Raw genomic sequence first — 27,699 nt, 5'->3', positions numbered from 1 at the left:
TTCAATTACTTTCCTTTCTAAACCTTCAGGAATATTGAAACGAGGCACCTTGGGTGCAATTCATTTTAATATTACATTGGGAAACTAAACTGTTATTAGTGTACATTGCCACGGTTCCTTCTGCAGATTCCGTGGGTTGTCTCCTCCTAGTATACACTTTTCCCCCCACAAAAATAGGAAAATATTTCTATAGATTTTTACATCTTTTTTGCGGGCATGGGGCTGTCTGTAGTGACAGGTGCAGGGTCAAGGCTGTCTCTACGCTGGGCCACGGGTCAGATCCCCCTTCTGGCCTGGTAAAAACTGAATTTTTCACATTCTACTGCATTCTCTGGCCTGACACTCCAGCTTATTGAAATGCTTTTGGAGCACTGACAGTCTTTAAAAACTCACATTACTATACTGTAGTGACCGTAGGCGACCCTGAGTTGGTGTTGAATGCTCTCTGTTTGGCGGGAGGGAGGAGTAGAATGGTTACACTGCTCTCTCCTGGGATGGGTGGGGTCAGGGTATGTAGTTCTTCTGCGGCTGGGGCAGTGGATGGCTCCACTGCTCTCTCCTGGGAGGGGCACGTGGGATGGCGTCTACTGAGCTCTCATGGGGTGCTTGGGTGGAGTGAGAAGGCTTTCACTGCAGGGCTGGTACTGCCCCAACTACAGAACTCAAGTTAGTCTAGTGATCAGGTGCATTGGACTCACCTGTAGTATCCTGAAGGTCCTGCCAGGGAATCGTGGTCAAACCCAGTTTGGTGGACCGGTCTGCAGACATTGCTGAGGTCACGGACGGGGTAGATAGGGGACAGGGGACAAGGATCCTGCACAAGCTGTGATTTTATGAGTGAGATGTCACAAGCAGAGTAGGTAGAACTGATGTAAGTTTTGGGTTTCCTTCTGCTTTTCCTTCAGCGGCGTAGCTAGGTGGGGGCCGTCCGCCCCAGGTGGCAATATTTTGGGGACAGGGGCTGTCTAGCCCTGGACCGTGTCATGTATGTGCATGTAACTTGCATGATCGAGGTAACTATTAGCCGCGATACTACGTGTGTCTCTGACCTCTTTCAGGTGCTCACCATCCTTTTTCTCCAGCACCCCCCCAGGGGGGCGACAATCTGAAGGATAGCCCCGGGCGCCACAAGCTCTAGCTACGCCTCTGGAGCCTTTACCAGTGAATGCTGGAATACTCTCCCCTTTTCATTTCCATTCCAAGTGGAATACAGATTAATAGCTGAAATATTGTCATTGACCAAACTCCCTTGGGCAGAGTGCTTGAAATGTACACTGTTATACTCATCTTCACAGGGGGTAGTCAGATATGTAGCATCCCAAGTGGCATAAATAAATGTTAAAATCACCTAACATGATAAATGAATAAGGTAAGTTATGTTTCTCATCATAAGACTAAAGAAATGTCTTTAAGGTTAACAAATGATGAGACAGGGTGGCTCTCATAAAAGTTTAAAATAAATATTCCAGGCAGTTTCATAAAGTCTAGCTGGACCGCCAACAAGTAACATTATCTGGTTTCTAACTTAGTAGACGTACACAGGAATGTGGGGGGATACTAAAGTAAGTAGACCGCCCTTTGCCCTGCCCTCGTGTGAAGGGACGCCGCTTTGCTGTGGCAGCTGTGCGCTTTATAAATATAAAATAACATAACATAACATAACATAACATAACAAGGTATGGCGGAAGAAAAGAAAGAGGTGAACCCATCAAAGGAGAATGTATTTTCCGTGTCCCGGGTTTCTAGTGAGCCCACTATGTCTGATAGTGTTTTAAGCCACCTCTCATTTTCCCTTTTACTACTGTAGTATTCCAGCTAATCACTTTTAAAGGGGGTCTATGCTAGAAACTTTAAAATCCATGGGGGAAGAACTTTCTCACTCCAACCTCTCCCTGTCCTGTGTGGGGCTCGTAGATGAGGAACTGAGTCAGTCAGCACAATCTAAGTTGCTCAGTGGGTGAAATCCATAACTCAGCTGGATGGGAACTATATTGTCCTCTGTTGAGGAATCTAAGCAGCCATTGGTCAAAGTGTGAGCATTCCCTGCCTCCCAAGTGCGATAAAGGACCACAGGAGGAAAGAAAAAACCCAGCGGGAACACTTTAATTCCCGACAACCTGCTAGATCTGGTTGTTTAAAATTCAAGCAATACAGTTCCTCTCTATTGATTTTTCCCTCAGGCCTTTGCACCTCACATGTCTGACCATGACAATGTGTTTTGGTAAATGTGGTCCCACCCCCCACTGATTGTTGCACCAATATGTGGCTTTTCGAATGAGTTTATGTGTAGATTCTACTACTCCAACTCTCATTGGAGGGACGCCTGCCAAGGCTGCCACCAGAGGAGTGGATTTGGGGAGGTGGAGTTATAGACTAAGACCAGGTCCTCGCAGCTCCTTTTGATCATGGGACAGACAGGTCCGGGGCTCTGGGTGCCCTCGGGATGAAAGGAGAGTAATTCGTAGGGAGGAAATGTGACTGAGAGGGAGGAAGCATTACTAACCCCTCTCATGTGGATTTCACGTGAATATTGGTCTTCTCCATATGAGAAACATTATTACCCTGAGAGCCCCTGGGGTATCAGTAGAATTTATCCCATTGGATTGGGTGGGTGCAGGGTGCCGTGAGGGTCTAGAAATGCTTCATGAGCCTGTTGTACCTCTTCAGGGTGTTTAGATAATTGACCAGATGACCCCTACGCGTTCCCTGAAGATATCGCTATTAAGTTTACAACCAATGATTCTACCCCTCCCATCTCTGCTTGAATACCCACCAATGAAATCATTTTAATAATATCATCATCTAAAGCTTAGGCAAGGGCTCCATCATAGCTTTTACATGGGTCCCCACTAAAAGGGTAAAAGGTGTTATGTGAAGTAATATTTGTGAGGATTGCTTGTAATCTTGGAATATGAATCGTTCATTTATTTTTGTTTCAAATCTCATTGAAGTAATGATTTACATTTCTTTGAAAAATGCTAATCTGTCTGACACTTTTATTAGTGTTCAATGACTTGTTTAGTTTTACCATCCATTTTAGCTGGGATAGGGATCGTAATTGAATGAAAAAGTATTCCTGACAAAGAATGGGATGTCTGAATACTATTTTACTAGAAACACCGTTATCTTTTTTGTTATACAAATATGCCCATCCGAATTTGGCACATTTTTGATATACCTATTTTTAAAACATGTTAAGGAAAGTGAAAAAATGGTCTGATATACAGCATAGCTTCACCTAAGAACAACTTTAGAGTATATTTAGGGCGCAAGGTTGCACCTTCTATTCCGGACGACTCAGCTTTTGAAGTCTGGCCCTTAATTCCTCCTTCCGGTCTCCTTTGAGAGGATTACTGAATCCTGGGCTTTGCCCATTTTCTTGTTATTGGCTCTATTTCTAGCCACAATTCTAATTTTCTTAGTAACATCACTAGTTGTTATTTTCACCTGTTGAAGAGTATGTTGTGGTTCCCTTAACTTTTTCTATTCAGCTGAAATACCTTCAGCCATTGCCAAGGCTGAGCAGTCTGAAGCCTGCCACTTTAATTAGGGCACCGATACTGATGAAACAAACTTCACTTAATACACCTTCACCAACTGTCTCAGGTGCGTTTCTAAATCCAAAATGAGCAAGGCATCTAACTTTTTATATATTTCATTTGCTTCTTGTACAGAGGGGATTTCAGAGTGTGTGAAAAATATAAGTCAGAAGGTCTTGTAGGACCAGCATCCATTGTGGGTGGTGTGTGTGGGTAGTCTAGGAAGAGATGGGCTCTTAACCCTTTCGTGATCTTTTGGTGTGGGTTTATTACAGAGAGGCTCTGTAAGAGAAGTCTGCAGTTTCACTCAAAGACTGAACACAGAACACTTTTTATGGTTTCTGTTATTTCTGAATGTAGAGTTTGGTTGGCATTTTCACAGTTCAATCTGCTTAATTTGTAAATTTGGAATTTAAAAATCAGTACTCTGGACTTGTTGCAAGTACAATTTTGTCCACAACCATTGGAGCATTTTAATACATCACTAAAATACATATATAGATAATATTTAACATAATCAATAAATTGATTTGTCTTATTTCATTCTGAACTTCTTTGAGATATTGGACAACTGCTGCATACATATGTTAGAACTAGCCGCACAGTAGAAAAGTACATGGATGGGCTTTTTAAAATCTTCCTTCGTGTTATCTTTTACAATATGCATCTCCGTGTGGAGCTAACATGGGAAATTAAATAGTATAATTTTAATAATGCAAAGAACAGATGCAGGTGTTTCCTCCCCCTCGCCAATTCCTTTTTTTCAGTGGTTAATTAAAAAAAAAAAAAAAAAAAAAGGGCCCGGGCTTTCATCAGGAGGCAGCTTGCACCATCCCATGTCTCCTTTAGTACTGCCTAAAACAGAACCATGGCAAAGGGGAGTGGATTTGGCATAATGGCCAGAGCTGCAGACTTTGGAGCTGGGGAACCAGGTTCAAGTCTCGGTATCATCCTGTGATTCGGGACAAATCACTTAATCTCCCCGTAAATTAATGTGTCCTTAACTGGTGCTCATGAAAAGCGCTTGTGTTGATGATTATGCCACTGGCTTAAATTAAGTACTGCTTTTTTTTCTTCTCGACTGCTATAAACCCAGTGCTTTCCTTGACTTTGAAGGGAGTGGGGCAAATATAAGTTTTGAAGGATGGAAGCACCAGTGATTTATGATCGTGCTCCCACTCTGTCCGGCTCTAAATAACCCTGTTGTTGTTAACAGACAGCATACAGAACTATAGCTAGTGTGTTCATTTTTACTTGTGAAATGTTCGGTTCTTAGCATTGCATTAAGTTATCAGGAAGAAATGCAAAGTGTGAACATTCAAATGTAAATGAGTTGGCCAACTTCATATACTTGATTATATTCCCATTAGGTCTTTGTTATTTGCAGATGAAAACGTTATCCTGATTGACTGAAAATGATTGAACGTTCTTCATTTGTACTTTTACATCAAAGACTGGATTGACCAAGCATATAATCATGTCATACTAACCAGGACATTGAATCTGATCCGAGTTGTTTCTGTTTTCATGTCACACAGTCACCATGTGGTAGAGAAGATATTTATTCTCAGGAAAATATATTGCCAGCGTAGGAGGCTGGCTTAGTATATGGTGCACGCTTATGTAAGTGTAGCACCCTGCACTAATCCAGACAACCCTTATAGTGATTTTAGTGGTCTTAGACAACCATAGAATGCTCTTTAAGTGGTAGCTGTGGAGAGCAGCCTTCAGGCTTAGTCCAAAAGGAGTGTTAAGCAGCTTGTTTTACCAGATCAAATCACATAGTGTAGATTAAATGAAAAAGAACCATACAGTGTATTTATAAAAATATGTCTATTTATTATACAACACTCACTAACACATTGGTATATCTCCTACCTGGAGATATCAACACAAATACACACAATACTTCAATTGAAAACAGGTACGTAAGCACAATACACAGTGGTCTCCAGGGGATGACCAAACCATATATTAAGAAAGTGGAATGCAAACTGCGACCGAAGTTGGTACTTGGAACAGCAGACTCAGAAGAGCTGGGGACACAAGGAACCACCCAAGGTAAGTACCCAGGAACCCCACGGAGGCTGTGCGCAGAGTGGAAACACAGCCGTGTACTCAAGTCGACATGGAAGTCACGGTTGCAGTTTTAAAGAAGAAGGACCCTTCTCAGTGGAACCTGAAGAAACCCTGTGAAAGACAGAAGGTTGGAAAGTCACCCCACTGGTGGTTATCCCAGGAACCAGGATACCTACACCAAGGAAGCCGGGTGCATAGATGCGAAGTGACCACAACATAGGACCAGGAGGCACGAAAGAGCGATTACCATCGATGACAGAAGATGCAGGAATGATGACGGGGAACTTGTTGCTGCAGCTGTGAGGACCAGGCACTGTTCACGAGCCATACCCCATCGGAAGTCGAGAAACAGGGAGTCGGTGTCTAGCGGGAGCACCAACAAGCCTTGGCAGCAGCAACAGATGTGGTAAACGATAAAGGAGCAACAAATGGCAGCATGGCACATGCAAGCACTATAAAAAGCTAAATAAATGGAAAAAAACAAGCATTGGTAAAGCCTTTTGGATCCTGACTAAAGTAGTGGAAAGCCAACAAAAAGCTTGCATTCGGTGTACAGTGCATCTATGAGTTAAATATTTTAATGTGTGATTATCGAGTGTGGCATAGAGGTAAAATAGTCCCTCATGTATTACATTTCACACACTCCATTGGGTGTAAAGTGACGCATCACACAACCAGCCGCATAAGGTGAGAGAGTAATACTCCTTTGGGCAGATCCAAAGCTAACTCTATGTATATTTTAAAGAATTGTAACAATAGGTCTTGGAGACAACTGTATTATGTAGCAAGACCTAAAAGTAAACAGCCTAGTTGTGGTGCTTGCTTGCAGTCATTCAGTACATCACTTAGTTCACAGTCTACTTTGCTGTAAAGCGATATAGGTATGGAGAATGTTTTCAAATAGGTTCAAGCAACAGCTCACAATGTTACAAACTTGCTTAGGACCTTAGTTAATTGGTGTCTTATGTTTGTTGTATCTAACAGGCTTCTAGAAGTCGCAGTCGCAGTCCGTCCCCTCTCAGAAGAACTGGAACACCAAGTAAGTGGGTTAATGGGATATGATTTATTAATTATACATCCAGTACTTAAAGCTCAGAAAAGATTGCTTCTGGATTATGAGGAACCATATCTTGCTGCCATCCTTATGTTAGAAGTATGCTATTAAAGGTAACTAAGTGTAAATTTCATTGCAATCTGTTCAGAAACTTTTTTTTTATAACCTAGCCAGATTTGTTTAATCTTATTTTCTGGCTTAATTTACAAGATCGGCCTTGTAAAAGATCTGGGAATATCTTGGGCGTTCTAGAGATACTCCTATGTTAATAAAGCAAACTGAGACTTGCCCAATGGATTATGCTTTCGCTATCTTGAGATTTTCTGTAATGCAGCTTGTTGTTGAATTTGGTGAAATTAGTCTCCAGATCAAATCTTAGTTAAACTAATGTGGAGTCTGCATTGACTGAAATTAGAAAGTATTGGTAGCAACAGAATGATGATTTTAGATTTTTTAAATAAAATTAGTTAGCTTTCAGATTCAGTGATAGGTTTACCACTTGCTCTTGCTGTACCCATTAATTGTGATGCGTGGAAGTGTTCTTTTCACTGGGCATTTTCAGCAAAAAGATTTAGGGCAACGTGTGCTTCGTAGACATTGAGTTGTACTGTCCCAATGGTGACTTACACCTTTCACTTTCTATCTCAGTCCATGACTAGGCTGATATCAACCTTCTTAATCCAGTAATGCATAATGACTGCATAAGCTTTAGCTACTGTAGAACTGAACATTTGTTGTAGGGCTGTACATATAGTCATGTAAAGTTCCATCAACCTACGGTAAGCTAAAATTGAGTGTTGGGAAAATCTAGAAAGGTAGTCTTTAAATCAGAGACTAGAACCCCTTGGGGTAATACCACATGTGAATGAGGAAGGTGAACGGTTACATATCTCTGGCAAGGAGGAGGATATTTGAGATTGTGCATAGTAATTGTAAAAGAATGTTAAAACTTTAGTTGTTTGGAATATTCTGATAAAACATTTGCTTACTAAGAGAGGGCTCAGCCTAAAGAACTAAAGATCTCAGAACTAAAAACTGAGCGAAATGTCTACTTTTGAGGGTGTATGCTTGTGACAAAATGTCGGTGGGAGCCTGGGCCAGAGAAATGACACATTCTGTCACTATTAATTCTAGCTGATTCACATAATCCTGTCTTTTCTGGGAAAACAAAAAAAATGTTAATGCTAAACTGGCACCCAAAAAAATTACTTATTTGTGATTGGTGCTAACAAGATTACTTTCATTGCCCCAGACAAAGAAGGCTGCACTTACTACTTCTTAAAATCAGCATCACATAAAAAGTGTTGGCCTTGATGTTTAAGGTAATTACTGCAAGGCATTACCACTGAAAAGCAATCATAATTATCTATCAAGAAAGAGCTTTGCAAGGGGCACGGTTTGGCACCGACTGTAATGGCGGCGTAGCTTCGGAGCTCCGGCAATGCCCGCGACATTCATTAAGAAATCCGGCATTGACCTGCAACACTGACGGCAACACAAGTTCCGACCGGACCCCTGAAGGTGCGGACTGGTGGTGGGTTAGTTTTCGCGGCTCCAGCTGTCTGCAAGGATTGGCAATCCGGGCCGCTAAAGGACCATGCAGTGAAGCTCTGACCTTGGCGGCAGGGGGCGGAGTAACGTCGCAGACAGCAAGGCCCTGAGGCTGGAGAGCCGCGGTACGGGAGACCCGCAGCTTTTGGCTTAATATCGCAATTTACATCGCGACCCCTGAAAGGCCCATGAATCCACGGCCCAGAAACAAAGATTAAGCATTGAGGTGAGACCTGGGGGGGGGGAAATTACTGGCGTGTGTCCCTCCCCCAAGCGAGAGGCGCGAGGGGAGCTGAAAACCCGGAATATTTATAGAGAACGAGGTAGTGGCAGCCTGAAGGGAGGGAACACTCCATAACTTCGCAATACAGAGCTATACTAGTGGTGGAGGCAGGGACCCAGAGAGAAGCATTGGAAGGCTACTTGGCGGGCATGACGCTGTTGCTGCGGGCTCTGCGGAGGGGAGGACCGGGTGAAGCCTGAGCCTGACACGCCACGCTGAAGGAGGCACGAATATACGCGCCCGCTACTGCATGTTACGCTATCGCCCATGAAAGCGGAGATCCTGCCTAGCTATGGGACGGAGGAGTACATGGGCGGAAACTCTGAGTCAGGCCTCCAGTCGCAACTGCATGGGAGTGACTATCATGGACCAGTAGACACGACATAACACCGGAGGATAGCGACGGGGCAGTATTGACAAGACTACAACCCAGTGTGCCACAAACAAAGTCCAGACTGCTCTGGTTCTGTGGACCCCCTCCCCCCCCCCCCACGTGTGATCGTTCTTGAGCTGCTGACAGAGCTGTCAAGCTACCGCATCTGGCAGGTCGAGGTCTTGGCATCCCGAGATGAATTGGACTTATTGAGTCACGTGAACACCCTAGCCCACGACAGTCGCTACCCTGCGGCACTGCAGCGGACCCGACAACACAAAGTGGTGTCTGGATTCACTATTCCGCATCACAATGACGAAGCCAAAAGGCAATACTACCTCAATTCAAGTCAACAAGATGGATAAATACGCGGTGCCGCGACAGCTATGCGACCGACACCGGGGTGAATGAGGAGGCCACACCCGCCTAAGCAGCGATACAAGCAGTCGGGACTAACTTAGAGACCAAAATTGATAAAGTCACGATCAAAATGAACCTTATGCGGGCAGATAGGAGAAAAACGTCTGAAAGAGTCATGGCCATGAAAGAAAATGTGAGTGAACTGCAGGACGCAATACGTGAATTGGAGAAAAAGGTTCAAAAACTGGTCCACCAGTATAAAGAAATGGCCCTGCACCTGGATGATCAGGAAGGGCGAACCCGTCTTGACAACATACCGGTGGTGGGGGTGCCTGAAGGGGCGGAAGGGCCCAGCGTGGACCTCTTCTTAGAAGACCTTATCCTCAATCACCTCAAACCCAAGAGACTCTCCCCGCTATTTTCTATTGAGAGAAGGCCTGGTGCGCCGCCCCGCACTATTATTGCTCGTATTTTGAACTTTCGCGATCGGGATGCCATCCTTCAAGCAGCTAGGGTGAAGGGTGACCTCCCTTATGATAATGCGACGATTAGATTTTTCCAGGACTTCACCCTGAAAGTGCAGCGAGACCGCTGCTCCTTTGAAGGCATCAAACAGGCACTCAGGGACAAGGGACTTAAATACATGATGTTCTTCCCAGCTAAACTGAAAGTACTGGATGGGGACAAATCCTCTTTCTTTACGACAACAGAAGAAGCACAACGTTGGCTTGAAGGGTGACCTGCTACGTCCCAACGCCGAAGAGAAGAAGCCGTCAGTAGGAACACCGCTTATCACTCCAAATACTCTGACCGCAGACTCGGAGACAAACGACGCTCCCCGTCGAGATCCAGAAGTTCCAGGTCTGGTAGTCCTGGCAGCGACACCGCACGCTCCAGGAAATGAAGGACCACATGGACTACAATGGTCTGTAAATATCTCATTTATTGTCCTGTTTATGATGGTGGGTAGAAAGATCCCGATTTGAAAGCCTCAGCGGCACATTATGAACAAATGTGGATTGTCTGAACTCTTATGGAACTGTGATGTGCTTTTGGGAATGTTGCGGGCCCGGGAGGGTGAGACTATTAGGCGCTAACACCGCACGACCCTGCGTTTATGGTTTATTCTTTGTTGGGGATCATAGGCACTCTGCTATTGGGGTGGTGGGTAGTTCTGAACCTACTAGGCAGGTATACAGGGAGGGGGGATGTGTTCTGGGGGGGAAGGGAAGACATTATCGGTAACTGTTTATTTCCATTGTAGGAATGCTCCTCATGTTATAGTTTTATTGGTTATTGATCTGCAACTGTCATCGTATACTCACCTCGGAAATAGGTGCATGATGAACTTCGCAGCACGACATGTCAAGACTACGAACATACCCAATGTCATCATTTGACCCAACGGCACAATGCACCACACGGCCAACACTATCCTTCCTCTCCTGGAATGTCAATGACCTGAGGGACAAGATAAAACGGAGACTGGTGTTATAATACTTAAAACGCATGTCACCGGCCGTTATAATGCTTCAGGAGACGCACTTAATGGGCTCCATGTGTAGGGCCCTTGACAGATGGGGGTTTCAATTAGCGACACATTCAAAGTTCACCACAGGATCCCAGGGGGTAGAGATTCTGATACGAAAACGATTTCCCCTTATCATCCATCGCGCTTTTAAAGATGACCAAGGCCGATTTGCGGCAATCTCGATTCAATGGTGGGGACATATGATCAATTTTGTATCTGTCTATGTACCGCCTGCGCTGCAATCCAACGCCCTTCAAGATCTGGGTAAATTTCTTCTAACGCTGCCAGAAGGGGACTTAGTACTAGGAGGCGATTTCAACATGACCGCAAATGACGCACTAGACCGTACACCTATTCGCCCACAACACCGTGCCAGCTCGCCCCTGGCCGAATTTCTAGACGCGTGTGGCCTGTTAGATGTGTGGAGGTTCCAAAACCCACGTGAGAAACAATACACATTCCACTCAGGTGCTCATGAAAGCCTTTCCCGTATAGACTACATACTCACGGCAGTAGACCGCTTAAGCAAACTCGGCAAAGCCACACATTTGCCCAGGGGAATCTCAGATCACTCCCCGGTTAAGGCTGAAATGATGACACACTGTACTACTCAAAGTCGTATGTATCCTATTTATCTGGGGTTCCTCCTGAACTCTAAGATCAGGAAAGCTTTAATCACGGCAACTATACACTATTTTCAAGACAACGAAGCGTCAGTCTCCTACCCAGTAATGTTATGGGAGGCGTACAATCCAGTGATAAGAGGTCAGGTTATCTCACTTATTGAGGGACATAAAAAGGGGAAAAAACAGGATATAGAGACCATGGAGCAAGAGTTAGAACACTTGAAATCCTAGCAGGCAGCAAACCCCACAGATGGGAACATTCACACACTGCGCATAAAAAGACTGGAATATCGAGAGTATCTCCGGAATGATGCCAAGTCCCGTATGAAAGCTACCCAACACCGGATCTACGAATCTGGAGATAAAGCGTGCAAGCTCCTCGCATGTTTGGACAAGAGGGAACAAGCACATAGGTGGATAGACGAAGGAATTACATCAGACCCACAACTCCTAGTTAATACACTGGCACAACACTATGAGCAAGTTTACACCTCCACGAATGCCACCACTGTACAGGATGCACTTGCTTTCCTTAAAGATATTCATATGCCGTGGCTCACACCCCAAGAAACTGACAGTTTAGAAGTAAACATCACAGTGGACGAACTCAAGGTAGCCATCACTAAAATACAATCTGGCAAGGCCACCGGTCCGAATGGTATTCCAATAGAACTATATAAATACACAGCAGACAAGATAGCCCCGTATTTGCTACATATGCATGAAACAAGTCAGGACATAGGAACACTCCCTAGAGACCAACGGCTGGCCACTGTTGTAGCCATACATAATCCGAGTAAACCAGTGGAGGAATGCACAGCGTATCGCCCGATCTCATTAATTAATGTGGAAGGGAAAATACTAGCCAAAACGCTGACGCTTCGACTTGCGCCCTATCTCACCAAACTGATCCACCCGGACTAGTCCGGCTTTATGACAGGCAGAAGCACTGCTCTGAATCTTAGACGCTTCCACGGCGTGTTGGGCAGAAAACACACTATACTGGAAGATGCCACGGTCCTCTCTTTGGACGCGAAGATGACCTTTGATTCGGTGGAATGGGCCTATCTATTCGCGGTCCTTCAACATTTAGGATTCTGACCTAAATTCTGCTCATGGATACATTTACTCTATACCCACCCCATAGCGCACGTAGTTGCTAATGGTCACATATCGAGGGAAATCACCCTGGGTAGAGGGACGAGACAGGGCTGCCCATTATCTCCCTTGCTATTCGCATTGGTCCTAGAACCATTGGCAACATGGATAAGGTGGGACCCCATGATCCAAGGTCTAAAGTGGAGGGAGGAATGGGAAGATCGCATCTCCCTCTATCCCGACGATGCATTACTATATATCGCCTCACCCACACCATCCCTTCATGCAATACTTAATATCTGCGCAGTGTTTGGCTCAGTATTGGGATATGCCATCAACTGGGAGAAGTCTGTACTATACATCCTACATGGAGCACACCCACGGTTACCAAGGGACTGTAAGGTTAAGATAGTCACGAATAGCTTTAAGTACCTGGGCTTACATGTTACATCGGATCAAGACTCCATTTTTCCTCTCAACCTATAGCCCCCTTTGCAAAAACTGAAACGTGACATTAAACATTGGAAGGCACTACCACTCACTCTGCTAGGTAGAGAAGGCCCTTTTTGAAAATGATGGCCCTGCGCAGATTCCTGTATGCCCTGCACAATACGCGATTTCCAGTCCCCGACGCATATTTTAAAGCAGTAAACTCAGAGGTCGCGGCCCTTCTGTGGGATAGTAAACCGGCCAGAGTGGCCGCACATAAACTGATGCGAAGTTGGTATGATGGCGGGATAGCTCTGCCAGATATAAAAGCATATTACTGGGCCTCACAACTCACAGTAGTCAATCAATGGATGCATGTACCAGACACATACCCTACCTACCACCTAGACAGAATGACCCTAGGGAATGGAGGGGTTAACAGAGCACTTTACAATAATCGTAGAGCCCGCGACTTTATGGGCCCAGCGATGCACACTATCCGCATATGGCATACAGTTAACAGACTCTTGGGATGGGCAGGCAGCTTTACACGACACACACCCTTATGGGACACAAGCCGACTAGGAACTTTAGGTAACAGTAAAGGGTTTCGAAATTGGGACCTGATTGGCATCTCCCGGCTGGGGGACCTCTGGCGTATTGGAGAGGTAGTCAGCTTCGCCTATCTGCAAGAGCAGTACGCAATGGCCCCAAGAGAATAGTTCAGATATATGCAAATTAAGCATGCCATAGAGGCAGCCCTCCCTCCTGCAGAGACACTACCGGAGTCATCACCTCTAGAGGATCGATTGCTCACGGACTATCTATATAAACGAGCAACCTCACTAGCATATAAGAAAATCATCCATAACTGGGCAGATCCACTGGTCCGGCTCAGGTAGTCATGGCAGTTAGAGGTGGGAGACATGGATGACTCTGACTGGCGAGACGCCATAGCGTCGCCAAAGGAGGTGGCTATCTCCTCTAGATTGCGATTGGTGCAGTTCAAAATATTACATAGGATCTACTACACCAGGGCTGTTTTAAACAAAATGGGGCGGACCCCTGACCCAGGTTGCCTACGGCAGTGTGGCAACATAGGTACCTTTGATCACACCTTATGGGGCTGCATGAAACTTGTGCCATACTGGGAGACAGCGGTACAAACCATTACAGAGGTTACAGGGAAACATGTCCCGCTAGAGCCTAAATGCTGTCTTCTTTATGTATGGGGACCTACAGATCTTACTCACGCCGAACGACAATGGGCAACTACAGGCATGATAATAGCCAAACGAAACATTGCGCAAAAGTGGGGGATAGAGAATGTACCATCTGTAATGCAATGGTGTAACGATATGGATATGGTCATTGTAGCGGAGAAAGACACATTTATTAATAGGAAATGCCCCAAAAAATGGGGAAGAGTGTGGGGTAAATGGAACTTATATAGGGGAAATGTCTGCACACCCACAGAAGAAGAGAGTGGCTCAGACGATGACGTGTAGTGGTGATGAAGGCATATATGAACCAGTGTTTATGCAAACGTATTGATTATATGTAAAGAAGTGGAATTAAGAAGGTAAATTGTAAATGCAGATCTCTGTTGTTTTCAATAAAGAAAGAGCTTTGCACTCAAGTTTTTACTAATCAATTATGATCCGCAGACACATCCAAACTTCCATAGAATATCAGCGGTTTTCCTGGTATCAGCCTGAACTGTGTAATTGCTTCTTGTAGGATGGTAGTCTCTGCCGCCTCTGTACAACTGACACATTACATTTGTAAATGTTCAACTGTGCTTCAAGTGGGGTATGCAACTCAATTTACTTCTGCATGGTATCTTTATGATATACACCTTCATAGTCAACAGGCCTTCTAGTTAGATGAGTGTCTCTGGGTGAATGCCAGGTAGTATTCTTGAATGTTGAACAGTATCCCCAGAGGATTTGGTATCATAGTCGCTCACAGGAGGTTCCATACAGCATCCATATACGGCAACTTAGATTCACAACCGGACCCCTTTGACACTACTTCAATTTTCCCCATCTCAAACAAAGAACAGACCCTGGTCTCATTTTCCACCATCACCATAGATGAAACGGTCGCCACCATGAGGTCCATCCACTCTGGAGCCCTGTCAGAAATTTGCCTCCATCATGCCTTCAGCCAGGGACTCACCCCAATCAGCAAAGTCCTTACCCTGATCCTCAATGCCTCCATTGACTCAGCCACCTTTCTGTATGCCTAGAAATATTATGCAGTTATCAACATGCTAAAGAAACCCTTGGCAGACCCAACCAAGCTCACCAACTACAACCCAATCTCCGTCCTACCATACCTGGCCAAGGTTTCAGTGACACTCATCAACAGACACCTTACCTACCACATCATTAGCCACCAGCTCCTAGACGTTGCTCAATCTAGATTCAGACCCAACCACAGCACGGAAATAGCATCTGCTAACCACTTGATCTGCTCCTTTCTGAAGAAAAGGACTCAGATAGACAGCCTAACACTGTACACTTGGAAACCGTGAAACACATATGCGGAGGGCCTCAGTGTTCATCCTGCAGCCCCACCCTCTTCCACACATATATGACTCCATTAGCCAATGTCATATGCATCCAGAACATCAACATCCTCTCATACACTGCCAACACACAACTCATACTATCCGTCTCATATAAAACCCCGACATAAGGAGCAAGTTCAATGCCTGCATGACTGAGGTCTCTGCCTGGATGAAGTCCATCTGTCTCAAATTCAACACCAACATGGCCCCCGAGCAACACCTGAAAAATCATCCCTCACAACCTAGTTACTAGCAGGCTGGACCACAGGAATGCCCTCTAAGCCAGTATAACCAAGAAACTCACTAGACGAGTACAAACCATCCAGAACATAGCAGTCATACTCATGCACAACCTTCTATGCAGGACTTACACCACACCACACTTCAGGGAGCTCCACTGGCTCTCAATACACAAACTTACTCAGTTCAAACTCCTGACCCACACATTGAAAGCACTACACAACACAGGCTGGACTACCCAAACAGTGACATCTCCTTTCATCAACCAGCGAGCACCTCAGCTCAGCAAGATTCCTACTCACGCCCATCTCACACATACACAGAAACAAAGATGAAGGGCGAGCCTTCTCATACATTGCTCCTAAAGCTTGGAATAACCTCCAGCTATACATCAGAGCCTCCTTCTCCTTTCTTGAGTTAGCAAGAAGCCGAAGACTTGCCTCGTTGCGTAACCCCCCACCCCCAAAGACCACGAGACGAGGCCCAAATACCTGCTTAATGCCAGGATACCCTCGCGGGTTATCGCGCTCTCTACAACTATGCATATGATAACATAACAGCATGATGAAGTGGGGTGGAAAATAATGATGGTAAATGTTTCAGGTGCCGCATTGACAGAGCTGATAGTGTGCAGGTTTTCTTTGATTGTATCACACTGTCACAATTTAAGCAACAAATAGAGTTGTTTTTGCAAGAAGTTACAGGTACCTCTATATTAATAACGAAGGCAATGATGTTATTAGGGATATGGGCAAATATCTCAAGTGAGCAACCAGTGTATAAATGTAGATATATATCATTTATTGCCGCAGCTGTGGCACACGTATGTATTGCCTCATGTTGGCTTCAAAGTGAGGCTCCCACATTTGAGATGTGGAGGGCAAAATGTTATCATGTTTTTAATATGGAATATAGTTTATATGCCTTTAAATAAGTTAAACGGCAAAAACTTGGGAAGCAGATATGGGAATCTATGATACAATATATGAAATAATGCATTGATATGGGTTGTTTAATTATACTATGATTGAAATCGGTTTGTTTTGTTGGTGTCGCTCTTGTCGATTTACTTCATAATTGTCAACTGTATTGTATTAATTTTTGTTAGTATTGATCATAACTGATATGATATGTATTTGTGACATGGATTGAGCTAAAAAAATAAAATAAAAGATAACATAACAGCATACTTCTAGACACTTAACAGTTCCTTAAGTTGGGTGGGTGCCTCTTTTGCCTCTTGGTGGACAAGTCACTGCATTGTCAGTATTTATGCATATGCAAAATCTAATTTTAATGGTCAGGATGGCAACATGAAAAGAGCTGATACACACAAGTGAAGAAAGATGCTAAATATGTCTTGAAAAAAGACAGAATGGCATATATGAATGAATATCCTGATGATTTGAGCAGCCTGCAAAAGAGAATTAGACAGAAAGATTCTCCATTACCAACTTTTTATCTGTTGAGAGCCCTCCAGTATCTCTGGTGAGGGTTAGACGTATCTGGCACACCATGGAGTTATTTTAATATTTACTGAGCTCCTTTGCAGAACTTCGCTTTGAAGCCAATGTGTTTTAAAATGGTTCTATAAAATGTACAAAACCTTAGAGAAGTTAGGCTTGTTCCCTTTGTGAAATTCAGGATGGCTATTTACCCCACCACCTCACTTTATAAGGTAACTGGCCCTTACTGCTTCTCTCGTTGATTGTTTCTCTACCATGATCATTTACCCATGCAAATATGCTTCAGTTTTGAGATTCTGATTTACAGTGTAATATCCTCATGACATAATAACTTGTGTCAGTCCCCCCTCCCACTACATCACCACCGCACTCCCATCTAAATGTACAATGCAGATGTTGGGTAGGCACTATAATAACACACTCCTGGGCGTATGTTCTGTTGCAATGCTTAGTTACTGCTCTTTACAAGATCCATCCAATAGAAATGCATCCAATACCATAAAAACAATAACACTGGTTTCAATATTTGGTCTGCCTGTAACATGGTTCATATGCAACATCAGACATACGCTAATGTATATGAATATTTCTCCCAACAGGACTCTAATTGACGGGATGTGTTTGCGGGTCTTTCCATCGAGATCAATCATCTTCAATGGTGCTTAATACTTTTCAAGAGTACCTCAGACCTCACTTAAGATAATGTGAATGGCAATGCTGTTGCCCTCGAAATGGAGCATATTATCAAGTTTTTATAACTCTAGTGTGTGTTGTGCTTTTTAAAAATATAATATGAGCTGATGCAAGCAATTTCTTGATATCCAAATTGCATAAACGTCTAAGATCATATTCTTTATGTACGTATTTTAACTCTTTAAATTGATAAGGTAAACATGAAATTTATGAAAGGGTTATTGCATCCACTCTGAGACCAGATATGTTTTCTGTAGTGAGAATCGTTAAAAAAAACCTGCACAGATGAAGTTGTTGTCACTTTAAAATGGTCAGGGTGGAAGGGCAGGCGGGTATTTAAGCATAAGATGAGTTTTATTCTTCACATTGTAGGCTGAACTATTATTATTGTACTGGACAAAGTAAACCCCAAACAGATACCTGTGATGAATTTTCTATTACCCTATTTTTTACGCTGTGGTCGACTATATAATATTGAAAAAACTTCCCTTGAGACAACATTCAATTTTATTTTTTTCTCTTCTCACTTCTTGGACATACCTGAAAATATATCGGTATTGCGGTGTTAAAAAGCTGTAAAAGTCTTTCATCCTTATGGAATCAGATGTGTCATAGAGAATAATATCCATGTCATAATAGACACACCACAGAAGCCATTTATGGAAATATTTCACCACAGAACACACAAGAGTAGGACCTGTGTGCATGAAAAGTCCCAAGAAAGAACCAACATTGTTTCATTTCAGGTGCCTGATTCACAAATGTTACTAAGGAGAACTAACATTGCATACGCATTCTTAAACGCCACATCCGTATTTCTTGAATCAGAATTGCTGGAATATTATGAATGTAAATTGCACATACAACAGTGGAAAATATGTTGCGCTTGAATATTTCCTATACCTTAAGTTTACAGTTAAGGTAAGAGAAATGAGTGTTTGCAGGAAAGGGGCTGGATGGTGAGGATCTGAAATCTGTCTTAGCTTTGTGATCATGCGCAGATATTCCAGTGAATTGTTCCATTTTCATAACAACTCCATTTGTTGGAGCAGGTGTGTAAATGAGGTTTGATAAATCCCCAAAACCATGTTTACAGGTGGCGCTGATGAAGAAGTGTTGCCATAAGGAAACAAGGTACGGTGCATCTGCACTTTATTGATAACTGTACACATGCAGATGTTTGCCTTCAATCACCTGTTGATTTAGAGTTAGGCTTATGTAAATAGATCCATATTTTTGTAGATTCAGCTATATAAGTTTTAGGGATTTTGTGCACCGCTTAGACATTCTAAATCTATTCAAGTCATTGGAAGAAACCTATGAGAAGTACAATTATGACTTTAAAGAACATTTATGGAATGGGCCCAAGGTGCTCAAGCAACAGTTGTGTCTTTCAACATAACCAGGCCAGCCAAAAACTCTCATCTCGTCTCTGGAGAAGGCTTGTCCTTGGCTAACAAAGTTGGAACGTGAATGGAGTGATAGTGAGAGCCAAACTCTTGTTACATTCAGATATTATCCAAGCAATGTGCCTATCACGCTACAACATAGTTATGCAAGAAGTGCTTGAATCTGACATACTTAATCATGTTGCACCAGAACAAGAAGATATTTCCCCATATCTGCAACATGAAGACATACAGTATAGCTATCTTAGAGATTCATTGTTTATTACATGTCAGGTCCTCAAAGTTTCCCTTGTGCTATGAAGGGCTGTGAGTTGATACAATAATGGTTGTACAGTGTTCATAAACACACATAGATGCTTTTATACATGTTGGCTAAGTAGCTCTCCCTCATTTCTCACTTTGACTACTGAGCGCTCTTTTTATTTGTAATACGCCTACATTATTTTGCCTCTGTTCGTGTGATCATGCGTCTTTCCACTCAAATTATTTTTTAGGTTCGGTTTCTATTTCCTTCTAGTGTCAAATCTTGCCTATGTACTTAGTGTAAACTCGAGTGCCAATCCTATCATAAAGATGTAATCTTGAAATATACTATCGGAGATTGTCAGTTTTTATAAGTTTAAATCTAGGTTTAGTTATTATACTGACTGAGATTGTCCCTCTTAAGATCAGACTTAAAGACCTACTTGCTAGATCCAAAACTCAGTGGAAAATCCTTGTAACACATTTGTTGTCTAAGCCCGTTTTACCTCTATATCATTTTACCTATAATCCGTATTGTTCTAGAAATATTTACATGTTGTGATATCAGCCGAATGGTACATAGGAGTATTAAGGACAGACAATGTTTCCACAAGCTGAGAATAGAGATGTACCTACTCAATAAAAGTACCAGTTATTACAAGTATATGGGGTTACTTTTATGCAGAACATGTTGCCAAAACCTAACGTGTGAAGGAACGAAGCAGGAGACTTGATCTTAAAGCCAAAGTTACTTAAGTTGATGCAAACGAATATGACCTTTGGCGTTTGTGCAAAATTGTTTGTCAATACAGTGTTATCCATGATCATAATGATAATTAAGATATTTCATATTATTGCATGTGAGAAGTGTTTGTTTTGTAAATTCCTACAAACAAAGAGGATCTGTACATCAGCTGTTCCAAAGTGGACTTAAGTTACTGAAAGGTGAAACCTGGTCACATCATGTTTTAATTCAGATCTTTTAATACTTCATTCGTTCCTATTATACTTTTTCGTGTTATTTTGTCATTCTTTTGCTTTTGTGTTTATTCTGGTTTGGAGGTGTTTAAACTACATTTCTGATTATGGCTAGTCTGTGGATCTCGCCTTGTGGTCCTCTGTGAACCACAGGATTGGGAAGGGGAAAAACAAGGAATATAATGTGACTGGCAGTAAACCTTCATTTGCTCTTTTAACCTATGATCAAACTCTTTAGACAGCGTTTCAGGGTAGCTCTACAAATGATATCAGGAATACTTGCCTCATTAATGGCCAGGCCACTGAATAAAAGAGAGAGAACATTGAGACATAATTTTTCTGGCCAGCTCTTCACCATCGAATTTTCTGTGGTCCAGAAGAGAAGCAATTTGCCTGAACTACCTCCTAAGACTCCTCACACATTTCATATGCATCCAAGGAATCCAGATTTACAGATCGTTTCTTGAAACAGGTCACTCATTTGCTCCAAGGTGTGACTTAAGGTGGGCAAACTATTATTTATGAGAGGCATTTATCACTACGAGGCCTGATGTACTTTGCCTTTCACCCTTTCAAGCTATAACAGGAGCAAATACTTTTTCCCCTAATGGTTTTAAAATCGAGACCAGGCACGGTCAAAAGAAGCTCAGTGTGGCTGTTCTCTAATGTATGAACGCCATTCAGTATCACTATATCACCAAGATTTAACAGTTTGCCGAAGGATGTGATGTTTGCTTTACATTTGATTTCTACTTTCAAATAAATTTAAAATGTCGTGGAATTTTGTTTTTAGTGCATTTATACATATATAAAATGTATATAAAACAGACTTTTGTGACATTATTTTTAAACATCATGCCTCGCAGCCCCACTGTAAGTATCCATATGTTGCTTAGTATATAGGCACCGGGCAGGTTATATGTGATGCTCTTAGCATTTTGTTTTTTATGTGTTCAAAGTGTTTATTTCCTTCCCTTCTGTTTAAAATCGGGCTATATAACTGAGTGTGATTTGCCTGCATTTGTGGCTTTGTATTTTGTCTTCTAAATATTTTATACTCTCATCACATTTGAATAAACATTTCCACAATTTTGCAAAGAGACGCCATTATTTTCATAGAGTCTGAATGTGACCACAATATGTTGCTTACAATAAAATACAGAAATCCAAAGCCCTGCACACACTGAATGGTGATATTGAGCCAACTACTATTTAAGCACTAAACAGAAAATGAAAAAAATACTTATGTCAATATGACATGGTGAGATTGAACTTTTGTTTAGATCATGCGTACATAGGTACATTTATGAGGTTACAAAATCTGCTGTGCCTGGAGACCTTTTGTATACTTGGGTGTACTCTTGAGCCCCACAAGTAGAAGGGATCAGTATCTGTTTGAAGAGAATATATGGTAACCTTTTAATCCATTCCTTCAATTGTAAATGTGTTAGATCCTGTTCTTATGACCACACACCAGTCAGGGGCTACTAGCTCACAACCATGGGATTTTAGGTCTTTTGACTCAGGTTTCCTGGGGTTTATCTTGCTTTGGAACTGCAAAGTACACTTTTACTGCACTTGGCTCTTGTGCTAACTAGGCTGAACATCTCAAATCATCTCGGGGAGATAGTGTGGGAGAGAGAGACTTAGAGCAGTCAAGCAATAGACATAAAAGATTAATGGCAACCCAGTGCTTTTCTATTAAGAAAACGAGACACACTTTAATCACACCACAACTCAGTACTACATATAGGAAATATACTAGGAATGCTATGGGGTTGCTACAAAGACAAACATAAACGTTTAATTTAGCACAGGTGCAGGCTCCTTCTTGTGAAATGGAGCAGCTTTCCTAAGTTCTGTGACCTGTAGTTCAGTCTTCTTCAGACGGAATTACAGTTTTCTTAAATAGTTTGCCTTAAACGCCACAAAGACCTTCCAAACTCGGTTAGTCAAGTTCTCAAGCAATGTTTTGTTCAGACATTGGTGTTACCTGAGTGAAGTGTACTGGTGATCTCAAAGCACGGGTAGAAAGTCTTCAGCTGAACGTTGTGAGCAATAGTGCTCAGGGGCTAGTTCGGGCAGCCCTGCATCCCAACCTCCACATCGCGCCAAGGGAAGCTGAAGCGGCAAAGGCGGAGGCACTCTGACCGGGCATGTCGGGCACCTTCGGTTGGGGGGGGTGCATCCTCCAGTCCATGATGCAGGTTCATGGTCCTCAGGATTCAGCATGGCAGAGTCAGGACAGGTCCTCTGGTCTTCCTCATTGGCAGCAGACATACCGTGAATTGCAGGTTCATTTTCTTTTTTTTTAAATGGTTTCTGTTGGCAGTTTTCACAATTATATACAAGTACAATTCAAACACAGGACATCTATCGGGGTACATAAAAAAGTGTAGGATAGTGATGTGTCCACAAAAAGCAGATACAGATAAAACAAGAATAACACAGGTCAGCCGTCCATACGTAGGCCTCTGGTTATGGCTACAAAAAAATTGTCAACAATTAAGTTATCAAACGGTAATTCAAAGTTATTCAATTATGTCTTATTAGCCAGATATTTGTGATATAGACTCCAGAAATTCTTAAGACGGTTCCGGGGAGGGAGCAGTTCACTATATAATTCGGTTTGTGTTGGCGTCACGCCTTTTGACCCACATGACCGCCTTGATTCACCCGGATCAGGCGGGCTTCATTCCTAGGCGCAGCACAGCCACCTCTATTCGCCGGTTGCTACGAGTGATGGAGCTGGACCGGGACGAATACCCGGAGGCCTGCACACTGTCGGTCGACCTAGAAAAGGCCTTCGATAGTGTGGAGTGGCCGTATTTGTACCGAGTGTTGCGGGAATTCGGCTTAGGGGAGGACTTTGTCCGTTGGACCACCTTGTTGTATAGCGGGGCCATGGCCCGGGTGAAGACGGGGTCTACTATCTCGGCTTCCTACCAAGTGCGGAGGGGGACGAGACAGGGCTGTTCCCTCTCCCCCTTGTTGTTTGCGCTGGCGGTGGAACCGCTGGCCGCTCACGCCCGACAGGGGGGTGCTTATCCCGGAGTTTCCCTGAGGGGGGACGCCCACTACATTTCCCTCTATGCAGATGACCTGCTGTTGTTTTTGAGGGACGCGACTGATGCGTTACGGGGCGCGACCGCGCTGTTGAAGGAGTTCGGCCGCATGTCCGGCCTGAAGGTCAATTGGGGTAAGACATGTCTGTTCCCATTGTCGCAGGGCGGCGGGACACCGCAGACGGCGGGCCATATCCGATGGGAGAGCAGCTGCTTGCGCTACCTGGGGGTTAACATTTATCATACCCAGGCAGATTTGTTGGAGGGGAATGTCGGCAGGGCGCTTCGGGGACTACGGGGTAGTATGGGATTTTGGAGTACGCTCCCGCTCTCCTGTGCCGGGAGGGTGGCGTTGCTGAAAATGGTGGCGCTGCCACGTCTTCTTTATTTTTTCCGCACGCTCCCTATCTGGATCCCGGCGCCATATTTTGCGCGCTTACGGGCTCTTTCGACGGGGTTCATTTGGGGGTCGGGACGGCGTCGGGTGGCGCTGGCCACATTGCGAAGGCCACGAGCGGAGGGGGGCCTGGCAGCCCCCGACTTTGAATGGTACTATCTGGCGGCGCAGCTCCAGTGGCTTACGCAGGCGGTGGCCCGGGAGTATCGAGGCCCTGAGGGCCCACGGGACAGGTTGATCCCACGGCATGTGCTGGCCTTCATTGTTCTCCAGCAGCGACTGGATCTGCCTCAGCTGACCTTGGAGGAACGCACCCTCCGGCAGTGCTGGAATAGGTGCCAGAGGCGGGCAGGTATAGTCCGCCCGTACGCTCCGGAAATCCCACTTGGGATGTGTACCGCGTTCCCGCATGGGGGAGATTGGTCGGGGCTAGCGATTTGGGAGGAGCTAGGGGTACAGATGGTAGGGGACCTCTACCGGGACGGTGCATTATTGTCTTTTCAGGAATTGCTGGACGCCTATGGGCTCCCGCAGGGGGACTTCCTGCTCCATGCGGCTTTGGTGGCGAGCATTCAGAAGCATTGGAACATGGGGCTGTCGGAACCCCCGACTGCGGCGGGTTGTCAGTATGTCGTGATGGCAGCAGGGACGGCCAAAGCCATAACCTGCTTATACCGCAGACTATCGACGGAGGGTTTGCAACCACTGGCCGCCCTGCGAGAAAAATGGGAAAGGGACCTCGGGAAAGCGATACCGGAAACCACATGGTCTACGCTAGTGCGGAGGGCCTGGAAGGGGACTCGGAACGCACGATTCCAGCTCGTTCAGTTCTTCACATTACACAGGGCGTATATGACGCCGGCCAAGATCCTGCAATACTTTGGTGGAGCGCAATCTCTCTGCCCTCGATGTGGGGGAGAGGGGGTAGATTTTCGCCACATGTTTTGGGCCTGTCCACAGCTAGGCGATTATTGGGCTGAGGTAGTGGGTTGTCTGAACCAGGTGACGGACCGCTCCCTCACTCCGGAGATGGGGACATGCTTGTTGCTATGGTTTCCCCACACCCGCCGCACGAAGGTTACTAGCAGGTTCTATGATCTGGGGCTGATATTGGCTAAGAGAGAATTGACCCTGCACTGGAAATCCAGGGGGGGGCCCAGCTATATGCGGTGGAGGGCAGCACTAGTGAGATGGGCGGGGGCGGAGGGTATGCTCCGGGTGCAGATGGCTCTGAGGGGTGATGATGAGAAAGCGTTAGCGACGGCGAGGGCATGGGAAGCGTTGGTAGTGGAGCTCCAGGGGCTGATGTCTGAGGTGGAAGAAAAGGGGAGCGCTTCGGATCGGCGTGAGGCGAGGGGAACTGGGGATTGAGTTAGGCAGGAGATGAGAGCGGTCCCCTGACTAAGGCCAGAGGCCTGGCTACGAGGGACGATTTGCTTACGTAGAGAGGAGGTGAGCAACTGTAATTGAATTCCAGGGTTGGGGGGGCACATCGAGGGTGAACTGGGGGACAAGGGCACACTGACATAGGGGTGGGAGGGGGGGGACGAGTTGGGATTGGGAGGGGAGCTGATCTTCCGACACGAGGGAACCCGTGCTGTAATGAACAGTTGTTATTGATTTGGAAACTAATAAAAATGTTTCAACAAAAAATAATTCGGTTTGTGTATTGCAATATAACATATCTTGGGACCGCTGCAGTATGGTGGGGGGGGGGGGGGACCTCTGGCCCAATGTATCGCCGCCACCCTCTTGGCCAACAGTAGCCCCATGTCAACTAAACGCCTAATGTTTTTGCGAAAGTGTTTGGAATAGCCAAGCAGCTCCAGCAGCGGGTCCGGGTCTAGGATCTCTCCCGTAATATCACTAAGTTTCCGGAAGATGACCAACCAGTAATTGGCTACCTCGGAGCACAACCAAGCAATGTGAAAGAACCCTGCAGGGTCAAGACCACACCTCTCACACCTCGCAGTCACGAAGCCCATATTTATGAAGCCGAAGCGGTGTGTAATATACTCTATTGATAATTGTGAAATGTAAAAGGCGGTGCCGGCCATTCAGGGAGATACGCTGTGTGGCCTCGCAACAGTAGCGCCATGTGGCATCATCTAGCACTCTATATCAGTCTGCCAGTCAAGTCTGGCTTTAGTGAAGTGGTGCCTCCGATAGTTCTGAGTTAGAGAATAAATGTTTGAAACCACCTTACAGGGGGATTCTACTCTTAGCAAAAGAGTAAAAGGCGCTACTTCCGGAGGCTAAGACAGTTTGTCACCCAACATACTGCGAAGAGGGGTGACCTCTCGCCCATCTAAGACAATGTCTTCCCACTCCCGCCCAACGCCATCCACAAATAAGTCACCAATATGAGAAATGTCGAGTGCTGTAAGTGCGCGTTGCCCCCCCCGGTTCAATGAGGATCGGCAGCCAAGCACACAACTCAGTAGCGGCTAAAGATTAATATAATATGGCCACAGCCTGCTTCTTCAAGATGTTAGACCATGCACGTGCAGTAGTGTTAATAGAATCCAACATACCCGAGCATCTGTGCGGGGCGCTGAACAGGAACGAAGCCAGTGAAGTGGGCGCGGCCCAACCCTCTCTATATGCAAATGAGGCGGGGGAGCTTGCTGATGCAGCCAATAAAAATAAGGCATACATTGAGCTGCATCGTAGAAAAGTTCTAAATCCGGGGCACCCCGACGTCCCATAGAGTAAGGTAGCGTTAAAATCTCCCACCGGACCCTTGGTTGTTTACCGGACCAGGCAAGTTGAACCAGGAGTGACTTAATACGCTTAAAGAAGGGGGAGGGAAGTATCATTGGTATGTTGCAGAACAGGAATAGAAACCGAGGAGGGACTACCATTTTCATCAAAGAGACTCTGCCCATGAGGGATAAGGGCAAGTGTATCCATCTGCAGACGTCGTTCTCAAATCTGTCCATAGCCCTACCATAGTTATCATTGAACACCACTTCGGAGTTAGTGTGAACCTGTATACCCAGGAAAATGCACTGAGTCGGTAGTTCACTGTAACAGACAATCTAACTCAATGGGATCCAAAGCCGGCGTGAGAGGGAAGATACCGGACTTAGCCCAGTTAACACAGAGACCAGAGAACTCTCCATAACACACCACCTCTCTCAAAACAGGGGAGAGGTTAGACTCAGGGTCTCTGATGTATAGCAGGGTGTCATCTGCATAACTGGAGATAATTAGATTGTACCCAGGGAAACGAATTCCGCGGTGGCCCTCGATATCCTAAAGGGGGGTATGACTATATTACCCACCCTGACTCTGGCAGTAGGGGAGTTATACAGGACAGACACTAAGTTGGAAAAAAGGTCTCCCACACCAATTCGCCTCAGGACTAACATCTTAAAATCCCAATTGACCGAGTCGAAAGACTTCTCGCCGTCTAAGAATATCGCAGCTGCTTTGACTTCAGGGTTAGTATGCTGGATAGCCCAAAAAACGGTGCACTGATTGATGGTGAGTGTGAGACCCAGAACAAATCCAGCTTGTTCAGAACTGACCAGAGTTGGTACTAACGGAGCCAAACGATTTGCGAGTACTTTAGCAAAAAGTTTAGTGTCCACGTTCAATAAAGAAAGTGGTCTATACGATGAGCACTCATCCAGAGGCTGGCCTGGTTTTGGAAGGGTGACCAGCAGAGCCTTCTGCATCGATGGCGGCTTCATCCCACTCTCTCC

At 44.7% G+C, this 27,699-nt stretch overlaps 1 protein-coding gene across 1 annotated transcript in view; it reads left to right on the top strand.

The window, feature by feature from the left end:
* Nucleotides 1–21,620, top strand: part of SPATA18 (spermatogenesis associated 18) — a 168,452-nt gene extending 146,832 nt beyond the window's left edge. Inside the window, exons 12-13 of the mRNA XM_085642107.1 lie at nucleotides 6,603–6,657; nucleotides 17,804–21,620. Coding sequence (XP_085498233.1) covers nucleotides 6,603–6,657; nucleotides 17,804–17,811 — 63 coding nt within the window. The 3' untranslated portion in view covers nucleotides 17,812–21,620. The remainder of the gene's footprint in view (nucleotides 1–6,602; nucleotides 6,658–17,803) is intronic.
* Nucleotides 21,621–27,699: the final 6,079 nt, after the last annotated feature.

This window comes from Triturus cristatus, chromosome 2_2 (genome assembly GCF_964204655.1).
Source record: "Triturus cristatus chromosome 2_2, aTriCri1.1, whole genome shotgun sequence".
Taxonomy (NCBI): domain Eukaryota; kingdom Metazoa; phylum Chordata; class Amphibia; order Caudata; family Salamandridae; genus Triturus; species Triturus cristatus.
This window is presented reverse-complemented; position numbering and strand designations above follow the sequence as displayed.